Raw genomic sequence first — 11,477 nt, 5'->3', positions numbered from 1 at the left:
GTGCCTACTGTTCGCTTGACTCAATTATCTATCTCTTGAATCGCGCTGGTTTTTCTTGCCAGGCTTATATACTAAAAAAGAGGGTGCCTGGCAAACACTCGGACATTCGCACACACACCATTTTACTAAAAGTAGAGAAACAACATATCTTTAGAAAAGGGGTTTGGTAATTATCTACTGATGGCCCCTTTTTTGTTAATTGAAGTGGGCACATCTTTGGTGTTACTTACAACCTAAACCAGGCCTTGACAAATCTCAGGTGTCAGGTTGCCATGGAGAAAAAATTTCATTGTGGTGCCTAGTATTTTCTCCCATTTTATTCGTGCTTAAGACTGTGCTAAGTAGAACTCAAATCTAGAACAATTCTGAGCTCTTGGAAGTACAGAACTATTTTTGCATTCTTTGAGTTCTAAATCAAACTTTGTTTCTATGATTTTAATGGTAGATTAAGCACTTCATATTTTTTTCAGGAATGAAGCATTGCAGTTGCACAACATGTTACTAATTTCACACCATTTTGTTTTTCTTCTTTCTCTCAATTCAACCAATCAGTGCACATGTTTAGGCTCAGACAGAACCAAATGCAGTTAGTTCAAGCAATACTATCATGTGGTTGTTGGTATCATGTGATTGTTACTGTGAAAGTAAATAAATATACATAGCCCCCATTTCCTGGCACAAACAGTAGTGAAGTTAGGTTAGGCACACCTGAATCCTGAATTTTTGGGCTGGCTCCTAGATCAGGAAATAATTGTCGAGGCCTGGGCTAAACCATGTTATAAACACTGCTATGAACTTTTAGTATACATATGGTAGAGTAGATGATAACCCCATCCACTGAACGGTTCTAAGTCTGTCTTATTCTGTCCTCCAAGAGATGCTCCTAGAATTTCTAAAATTATTCAGTTGGATTCAAATCAAGTTCTGGGCCGAACAGATAGTGCATTATAATGTTTAAAAATGTATGGTCTTTCCCCTTAGACTTCCATCAATACAATAACACATTCATGTCTATCTACCTATAATTAATAGACCAAGTCTAACAGACCCACAGCATAATATTAGTCTCCACCAACCTTCATACTTGGAAGATAATCATAACTAAACTGTTCTCAAAGTTGCTGTTTAACTCAGGCCTATCAATGCAAGCAACAGGTAGCAGGATTCATTGCTATATACTATGGTTCTCATTGTTCTTCATTCTAATTTAAATACTGGAGGTATTATGATGGGAAAGATGTTGCATACATGGCCATAATAAGCAAATACAGCCTATAATATTCAGCAGCAAGAATGATTGTATTGGAGCTAGCCCACTGTCTTGAACTGTCATTAAAATTCTGGGTGATGGATTTAATGCCAGATATGAATTTTCATTTCACAACACTTCTCAAAGTTTACAAGAACTCAGGAATAGCCATACCAATGTTTCACATGATCAGGATTAGAGATGATCCACTTCTTCAGCAAATTATGGTACAAATGATAGGGTGACTAGAATGCCTCAGACACTCATATCATTAATTTTTTGTTTAATGTTCATTCATCTAAAGGTATGCGATCTTCCTTCCTTGTGGCATCTTGGCTCCTACTGTGGTACCTATTTGTCTTTATAAAGTTATGTACCATGGTATTAACATTCTTACTGCAGTTCCAATACTTTTGGTAGTATATTGCATATAAATGTACCTATACAAAAACACAGCATTTGAAACTAACTGTATGTAACTAAATGTACAAATACTCTAAAGGAGGTAAAAGAGATGTTTCATTTAAAATAGTTGGTTACAGTTCATCTGCAAGGTTTCAAGTACAATGTTTAGTCAACCTTGTAAGAACAGTTATTAGGAAAACTTTATATATTAAATATGGTCAATGCATCACATATTACACACTGAGCTATCATACTTGCAAGTCTGTTAAATTATTTTATGAGCTATAACCTACTTTTTACTTCTTTAAGATAGCATGTGAATCCTGCTATATACCTTTTTTAAAATGTCAAATATCAATAAATCATCACAAACAAAGCCAAATTCAAGTTGTTAGAAAACAATAAAAAATCAAACATGAAACAATAATTATTTTTCATTTTTCATATAATAGAATATTTTGGAACTTACCAAAGTGAGAGCAGCCTCTGAGGACACATCTTGAAAGGCAACTAAACTTAAGCTGATTACATAAAAAAAAGAAATCAATTAACTTTCCTTTAACACACTATTTAGTTTTTACCACTGAACTTGATTTTTAATAGTTCTTGAGCTGGTTATTTAGCTATTAGATGCAATGCAATTTAAAATAGGATGTTTTCTGAAGTTCAATTTTAAAGAAAAGTTTCAAGAATATTTTAAAACTATGCGAGCATGTTTAATTAAACAAATAAGAAAAAATAATTCCTTTACAAAAAAGCCTTATCATTTCCAAAAATGAATGTTTCAGGTGAAGGCTTTTGTATGAAATTTCCTAAGTTTATTGTTAGTTAAAAAAATTTACTAAGCATTTGTGATGATAAACAAAATCCATCCTGAGCTGTTCAATCAATCTAATACATTCATGTTTCTAGCATGAAATTACTCTTCAATTTGTGAAATGTTTTGTTAACTTTTCTTTTCAACCATAAGTATTAGAAAAGGTGATGATTATTAAAAAACTTGTCCATTTGAATGATAAATATTTTATTTCATAACACAGTAGCCACAAGTTTTCAAAACTTTTTTTCCACCAACTTTCAAGATAAAATTCCAGGTTTTTAGAAAATTACACACAAATGCATAAGCACACTGATATTTCAAACTTCTTGTTAAAATTGTACCTAATTAAACACCATTTTAGTTTGTAATTTCTTTATAAGTTCCATTAAAAATCAGATGAAAGCACTACAGAGAAAGATCTTCAAAAAAGGACATTGCAATTAGATGGTAGACAATAAAATGTTGCATATCATAAAAGAATATTTGGTCTAACCTATCATTAAATACAATGGGTTATATAATTTTCTCTAGATAATATAACAAAATAAATGAATAAGATTATGTTAAAATATACCTGTAACTTGCACAGCTAAGCATTATGATTTGTGTGCATGTGCAAGCTTAAATTATATATTAATAAAAAAGATGGAGAAAGAGGCACAAATTTCCCCAACCTTTCCAGGTTTAAAATCAATAATAACATAAAATGTACAAAATTTGTTGAAATTTATCATGGTAAAAGATTAGGCTATTATCATTAGGCCACATGATATTTGATCAGTAGAAAACAAATAGGTTTGGAATTAATTCCAAAACATATAAATATTATTTTACAATCAAGGGCTACATGAATACTTTAACCACAGCTTATTATAATATTTAATGTTCTACTGACCTTAAAGATCAAACTAAAAGGAAATAAATAACCATGTACAAAATTTAATTGCAAATGCTCTATTTGATAAGAATACTAACTAAAAATGACTTCAACTGTATATGATGTTATACATGAACAATTTTAACAGTATAACTTTTCTTCTTCTTCTTCTTCACCTCTTTAACTTAAGAAAAGGTTTTTTTTTAAAGCTAGAAATGTATTAGAAACACCACACCAGCCTAAATAATGAGGATCCATAAACTGAAGACTTTAATGGAGGCTCATTGAGAGTTATAATTATTACAAATACAAACCACATTTCTAACTTGGTATAGTGTCTTTTAAGTAATACAAATAGCTTCTTCCAGTGCACTAATTTGCTAACTGAACATAAAAATGTAAGACAATATAATAAAATTCTATTACAGGCATAAAGACCACCATTTTCTTAACACTTTGCAAAACCTTTTGAAGACAGTAATAATAGGAAGATAAATAATAAACATTAAAGTACAAATATCACATTCCAAATAGTATGAAATTGAACTGTTTATGAGAATACTGATATGTGAAACATTTGCTACAAGTATGTATACAATGAAAGTTGACATTTTCTTACATTGAAAATGTATTTCCGAGAGGTACTTACCTCTACTCACACAAAGCTATCTTGATCTTCTTTCTGTCCTCTATGCATTACTAAAAAAAATTATCATGCTCAGTGCTCAAGTCTATATACCCACCAATTTAATGTCACAATTGAACATGTGCATATCATGTGACTATCCTCCACCAATAATAATGTGCCACCTATATTGGTATAGCTAGCTCCCTCTGCTATTCCCACTCAATTCTCACTTTTGAGAATCAACAGGATCTAAAGGAATAAGACTGGCAGTGGGGAGGAAAAGTGGGAAGTGTGAGAGAGGAGGTAAGTACCTATAGGAAATATATTTCCAGTGTAAGAAAATTCTATCTTCCAATATGGTCTTGCATCCTTTTACACAAAGCTAGAATCCCAAATTGCAAAGGTGGAGTGACTGGTGTAGATGCAGAACATTGAAACCTAGTGGAAAGTAGCTGCCAAGAATGAATGGGTGTGTTCCAAGATGAACCGAAGAACACATGGGGTAACACACTACTTCTGGAACAGGTATGTTCTTTGCCCTGGAAGAAAAAAATGAACCTGATATGGATGGAAAAAAAAGGATGTGCACAAGTGTAATTTGTTCTGAGAGGTGTAATCCATAGTAAAAAACAGCCCATCCTAGCTATGTATATACCCAACCTGAATGGGACAGACAAGGTTCCACAACTTGTCCTTGGCATAAGGAGGTGGAGGATCAATCAGATAAAACTAATATAAAGTAACATATATATCGTAGCTAGGGCATGTGGATCATGTCACATTACACATGAACCTCAACCATAGTAAACAGTGTTATATGTTAAACAATTGGAATTACAGAGAGGAAGTTAGCATGCAGTTGAAACCAGACAAACTCCCAAAACCACCATAGAAGCAAGAAGTACAACAAACTGAACTCGGAGTTACAGAGTCTTGGAGTTGCCTCAACTCAGCCATAACAACAGGGCAATTTCTGTAACCAGAATTAAGAGCAGAAATCTTAATTCACCCAACCTTAAATGCAGAGAAGAGATCCTGCATCTGGAATTACAAGGAGGATGTGGAACATTCGTTCAACCATAGGAACAGTGTATTTACGTCCTGTTGCCAGTATTACGAGGCAGGCAAAGTCCCCCAAACTCAACCATCTGCAACCAGAATAAATGAGGGGGGGGGGAGCTCTACTGCAAACAACTTTGGGAACAGTGTCATCCTGCACCCAGTATTACAAGGAGGATTCTGCATAGGCTGGTCCTGCTCCAACAGATAACTGTCCACCTGGAAATAAGCATCCAGGGGAAATGGAAGGAGGGAAACCAGCTCTGCTCTCTTCACATTGAGTGGATATATGGTAAGTTAAAAGTCTACAATGCACTCAAGAGGAAGGCTCCATGGTCCACCACCCCAGCAACTGGGAAGTGGTAAGGACTCCCCTCAGAGTAAAAAGGGGGAAGTAGATATAGGGTGGGTGGTTTGGAGGAACATCACACTAGAAAAAGTGCAATGGGTGTACACGATTTGCCATGGTATGGTCCCTGTAAAGCCACCAAGCCAGGTTAGCCATGATTGGGGAAGAAAGGGTAAAAGGGTGGTCCAAGGGATCTGAGTAGAAGTTCTACTGATAACGGAGTGTCCAATGAAGGAAATGCATATCAGCTTGACACATGGGAATGAGAGTTTCCAAGGAAGCTCACATCCCCAAGAGAGATAGAACCTTGTTAATTGTCATTTAAGACTCATAACATAGGGAAATTATTATATAGAATTATACACAGACTTTTCTCTACATTAAAATACTTTTATTTGTGAGCTTTTGGCCCTCTTACCAGAGCCTTCATTTGGCAACAATTGCAAATAAAAATATTTTAACGTAGAGAAAAGTCAGCGTATAATTCTACAGAGATAGAACCTCTTGGGCCTAACTGAAGTTGGAATTGTAGAAAAACCCCAAATGAACAAGGTATTGAGTGGGGGTAAGAATGGGCTTCTCCACCTTTATCAGGAATCCCACCCATGCTGTTTCTTGTAAAAGAAAACAAGTGTGATCTCTGGAGTGAGAATGGGAAGAAGTGAGCAGGAGGCAGTAATCCCTGTAATGATGAGTGTGACCTGTAATGATGAGTGTGAAGACCCATCAAGTGAACATGTCAGGCAAAAGTTCTTACTACCTTATGAAATACACAAGGATCTGAGATTAGTCCAAGCAGTAGGGGCCTAAACTGGAACACTCGACTCCTAGTTATCAATAACTATCTACGATGTGAGTACTGTGTGGATGAACCACAAATTGTAGAGCATGAGGGGAAAAATTGGTTTCTAGTATCAAGAACGTAGGAAATGGAGCCAAAGCAAAGCTCAGCCCTATGAACAGGAAAGAAATGAACACATCAGCAATGCAAAAAAAGTAAGCTCTACAGTGATGAAAATGAGTATTATAAGGTACATATTTAACAATAATGAATAAAAATTATTCAGATAGAACAATGAATTAGATGTTACTAGTAGGAATAATATGTAAAGCACAACTATCAAAACATACCTAGTTAACAAACTACTTATTCATATTTAACTGACAAACCATCTAAATTTACCTAGTCTACTAAGTACGTAATAATAACAAACTGTAAACCAACTAAAATTACCTAGAAAACAAAGTAATAATCAATATCTAACCTACAATAAATCTAAATCTTAGATGACAAAGGACACAAATATATGTAACTTATCCAAAGTCTGAGCACTGATGAGGTGAAATACTTAATTTTTCCATGTGTAGAGAAGGAAAAAAACCACACAAAGGGCATCTGAGCCACACCTACCATGGGTATCACAAACAGTTGTGTAGTGTATAAGTCAAAACTTACCACCGATCTGGGAGCAATGGGAAGAAAGGAAGAGAAGAACAAACCTCCACCAAAGTGAACAATGTGGAGGCATGGTAACAGAAGTAGAAAAAACAAAACTAGTAAAATTACCCTCCCCTTGAACATACAGAAAAACTGAATATGCCTCAATCTTTGACCTAAGTAACCAGCTGACAAAAAAAAGGGGTGGAATGTGAAATCTCCTGAAGAGGTGTAGAGTGTAACAGACCAAAATAAGATGGTGCCAGAAAAAGTGAGTCCAAATTGTCTTCTCCTTGATTGTATTCTTCCTTAGCAACATTGTCAGGTTGAAAATGAGAAGAACTCATTGGCCGAACACAGGAATCTAGCTTCTTGCAAATTAAGGTCTGTACGTCCTCTGTAGATTAAGTTGAACCAGATTCCTGGTAAGTCATACCAGTAGCATTCTCAACTGTAATGGGAACTACAGTATTCGATACACTGAAGCATGAATTCAGATGAAGTTTTTGTATAATTCAGTAACAAGAAACACATTTAAAAAAAAATATATTATGAAAACAGTTGAATGTAAACACAGTAAAAGAAAACTGTTGAAAAAAAAATTCAAAAAGCAAAAAACCACAATCATAAACAGTAGCCACATGCAAAAAAAAACAACACAAGTTTAAACAAAGCTGTGCCAGTTGAGAAAGTGAGGATTGAACAAGAATAGCAGAGGGAGCTAGCTGCACCAATATAGGTGGCACATTACTATTTGTGGAGAGTAGTCACATGATATGTACATGTTCAATAGTGGTGCGAAGTTGGTGAGGTATATAGACTGGTGGGCTGAGCATGATAATTATTTTAACAATGCTTAGAGGGCAGAAAGACGATCGAGATACCTTTGTGTGAGAGAAGGTAAGACCATATCAGAATACATGGCTAGTATAAAAGTTTTATCATCACAACAACTCATTTTTATTAGTTATTTGAACAAGTTTTAGGCTAACACAAACAAGACTTAAGATGATCATACAGTTATGGGTTTAACCTTTATGATTAAAACCTTAAGTCTGGGTTAGAATTACTTAAATCTTGCACACTTACACAACTTACTGGTATTTAACATTTTCCTAATCTGAATATATATTTCCAACAGATACCTCTTCACACAGTTTAGCTATCTTTCTCATGCATCTGCCAAAGAGGCTTGTATGCCACTAGCCTTGAGGCAACTCCCACCTAATTTCATTTGCTTTAATATGAATTGTGCCGATACATGATTATGTCATTATGTGACAAAAACCCTCCACCAATAGGAGGATGACACAGCCTCCATGCACAATAATTCCCCCTATGCACTTATAGTCATAGTAACTTCATTTCTTGATGTGAGAAGACAAAATGTGCACTGGAATTAAGTGAAGAGGATGGGTGGGTACGTGAAGAGGTGAGTACCTATTGGAAATACATTTTCAGATTAAGAAAATGTCAACTTCTGATAAAATAATTCACCTCCACACTAGTTTAGCCAGGATCCCACAGTGAATTGGTGGAGGGGCCTATGCAAATTTTACCTAAATGACCATCCTTCAGTAAGCACCCAAAAGAAATTCATGGGGTGTGACACCCAATGATAGGGGCTCCATAGGGGTCCACCTATACACCTGTGGGGGACTGTATCTCATCTTGACCAAGGTATACTCTGCACCTGGAATGCTGGGGGGGGGGGGAGGTAAATGAGTCCCAAGTGTTGCAGGGACAGGTGGAATGAAAACATGACCATTTGAGTGCTTTCACACAAGCAGATAGCAAATCAGTATGAGTATAGTGTGGCTAAGACATGTTCACATCATACTTAGTGTGCTCACCTCAACTCAACTGAACAGACTCCAGCTGCAGGTGGAGGGCACAATAGTTATGCAGTATGGTTTTGCATAGTTCCTGCTCACCTTTATTCTACTGAACAGCCTAAGTGGAGAGACTCCAGCTGCAAGAGGAGGGCACAATAGTTATGCAGTATAGTTTTGTATAGTGTATGTGTTTACCTCAACTTTACTGAATAGATTCCAGCTGTAGAGGGAGGGTATTTTAGATGTGCAGTTGAGTTTCGAATAGTGTTTGCTCAGCTAAACATTACTGAACAGACTCTATGGGACAGATTCCAGCTGCAAGAAGAGAACTGTATTTTTGCATTATGGTTTCATATAGTGTATGTGCTCACCTCAATTCTACTGAACAGACTCTGGCTGCAGAAGGAGAGTGCAATAGTTTACTGTACATTGTGTGTGTTCACCGCAACTCAACTGAACAGACTCAGGCTGCAGGAAGAGGGTATAAGTGGTATGTGTTATGGTTTAGAGGGGTGACCCTCACTATACTGATAGTGTCATCACTGCTCCACTTCTCACTACATTGTGCTAAGCCCAACAGGTGAGTATTTTTTATGAACCACTACCTCAGTAACTAGGAACAAGTAAATGTTAAGGATCTCTCATGTACCACTCAATGAAGGGGAGGTGAGAATTTATATTGGGAGACCTGAAGAAGTGTCTGGATTCCAATTGGACCTCCAGCTAGAATGTGCAATGAGTGACCACAAAACCCTAATTTTAAAAGCCAGTAAGTGTGAGTCAAAGAAGTGAGCAGAACACTTCCCTGGTGCTGGCTTTTTCTACAATAGTCCATGGAATAAGTAAGATCTGGATCAAACAATTGAATAAATATGTATACTATGAGGATACCTTAAGCAGTCTTGCAGAACACCTTACCTCACAGCAGATGCTGGTAGAGCCAGGGCAGATGGTATGATTGCTTTCTGTTATCCTGACTCAATGACTCCTGGTGGGATCCAATGATTAAAAAGGGGCTCTGAAAGAGAAATAGTATGTATTCTTCTTAAAGACAGTAAAGTGACTGAAGAATGATGACTGGTAGAAGCCAAAACCATCAGAAGATAAAACAGCCAGAAGGTGTAGAGAAAGTGATGAATATGGTAAGAGCCATCCACATTCCCACCTGGAGGATCTTGAACAAGGGCCAGCAAAAAAAAAAAAATGCAAGAGAATGAGAAAGGTGATGAATTGAATATGAAGAAATGTGAAATAGTTTCCAATCATCCTCATCCTGAGATGAACATACCAACTGTAGGAGTTGATGGACCCATTCAGTAAGTGTAGAAGGAGCAACATCCTTGAAAAAAAAAGGGAGAGGTTTGTGATGAGACACACTGAACAGCCCAAACAGGGCACATGAGCTATCTGGGTTCAAGTGGTCAAGTAGGTGAGAGTCAGAAAATAACCATGGATAGAAGAAAAGTAAGTGGTCAAAGTTTTAGGATGGAAAGCTTGGTCTGTGGACAGGAGGATATAAGTGCAGAGTAAGAGGGTGTGAGAAACATCCAAATGAGAATAATTGCAGGTCAGAAGGAGGAGGAAAAAAGCCAGGAGAGAAAGAAGGTACAAAAATCAAGAATCCAACAATTCAAACAGGGCACGTGTGAGATCATGCAAACCTCCATTAAGGTCTCAATCAGCCAAGTGAGTTGGGCAAGGAGGATGGATGAAAAATAAAGAGCACAGTAGAGTGGAGAGGATAAGAGGAGAAAAACCTTGGGGTACCAAGAAAGGCAAAATGCCAAGGACAAGGCCTCCCAATAAATAGTAAAGGCAAAGGCCAACAAACTGTGGATCACAGTATGGCAGCAAGGAGAAAAGGAGTGGCAGAAGGGCTAATGACAAAAGACCCACCAAAGTTGTTGATAGATAAAGACAGTGAAAGGGCAACAAGAATAATACCATACAATCTGAAAGTCTAGTCCAATGGGAGATGTAACTGGCAAATCCCACAAGTGAGAATAGAGGGAAGATATCTCTAAATGATGAAGGGATGCATGAGGGTGAAATAAAAGAGAGGGGATATTAGGGAGACAAATGGAGTCCAAAGGTTGAGGAGGTCAATGAAGCACTAACAACAGGACCAGACAAGAAGAATAGTTTGTAAAGTCAAGGGAGGAGAGATCAAGCCTGACTGAGAAAATCAATAGTCAGAGACGAAGGAAGCGGAATAGGAGATCAAATGAGAGGATGTCCAAAGTTGCAGAGGGTGGAAAATGTGTCCATGATGGGTGTGTTCAACTAAGAGAAAACTTCACAAAAGACTTGGGGATGTAGAGACCACTTCACTAAGAGATGCAGCCTTGCACCAAGATTTAAGCTCCTGGTAAGTGACAGATAATAAGATGAACCTGTTGTGAATGGGCTTAGACTCAGGAGTGTATGCCTGACACCTGATGTAGAATGAATGCTTGTCCAGCATCCAAATGTCAGAAGCCCTGCTTTCATCCAGAGATGGCAATTCCTTGAGGAAAAGTTCACAAATGAGGACAATGGACCTCAAGAAAGAACTGCTTGATTCCATAAGGTCCACTGCAAGAGACACTCGAGTGTGTGCCCCAAAGAAATGAGGGGTTCCAGAAAAGCCAGGGCCTGAAAAAGTGAAGCCTGAAGCTTGGAGCAGGAAGAGAATGAGAAGCATAAAACCTGTTGACCAAATATGCAGTAGCTCTCAGGTGAAGCTAGGCAGCCATACAATAACAGTAGGCTTTAACTCTTTTAGCACAGGCTCGGTCCCTGGGATCAACCTTGTAACCATTTTGTGCTTGTTATAGT

General features: G+C 37.1%; 1 protein-coding gene across 1 annotated transcript in view; it reads right to left on the bottom strand.

Annotated features, from left to right (window-relative positions):
- LOC106478889 (endonuclease/exonuclease/phosphatase family domain-containing protein 1-like) overlaps window positions 1-11,477 on the bottom strand; it is a 36,249-nt gene that overhangs the window by 11,886 nt on the left and 12,886 nt on the right. The window contains exon 3 of the mRNA XM_013939468.2: window positions 2,124-2,175. Within this exon, the coding sequence (XP_013794922.2) occupies window positions 2,124-2,175 (52 nt within the window). The remainder of the gene's footprint in view (window positions 1-2,123; window positions 2,176-11,477) is intronic.

Source organism: Limulus polyphemus, unplaced genomic scaffold (genome assembly GCF_000517525.1).
Source record: "Limulus polyphemus unplaced genomic scaffold, Limulus_polyphemus-2.1.2 Scaffold259, whole genome shotgun sequence".
Taxonomy (NCBI): Eukaryota; Metazoa; Arthropoda; class Merostomata; order Xiphosura; family Limulidae; genus Limulus; species Limulus polyphemus.
Note: the sequence above shows the minus strand (reverse complement) of the source record. Positions and strands in the feature narration are given on the sequence as shown.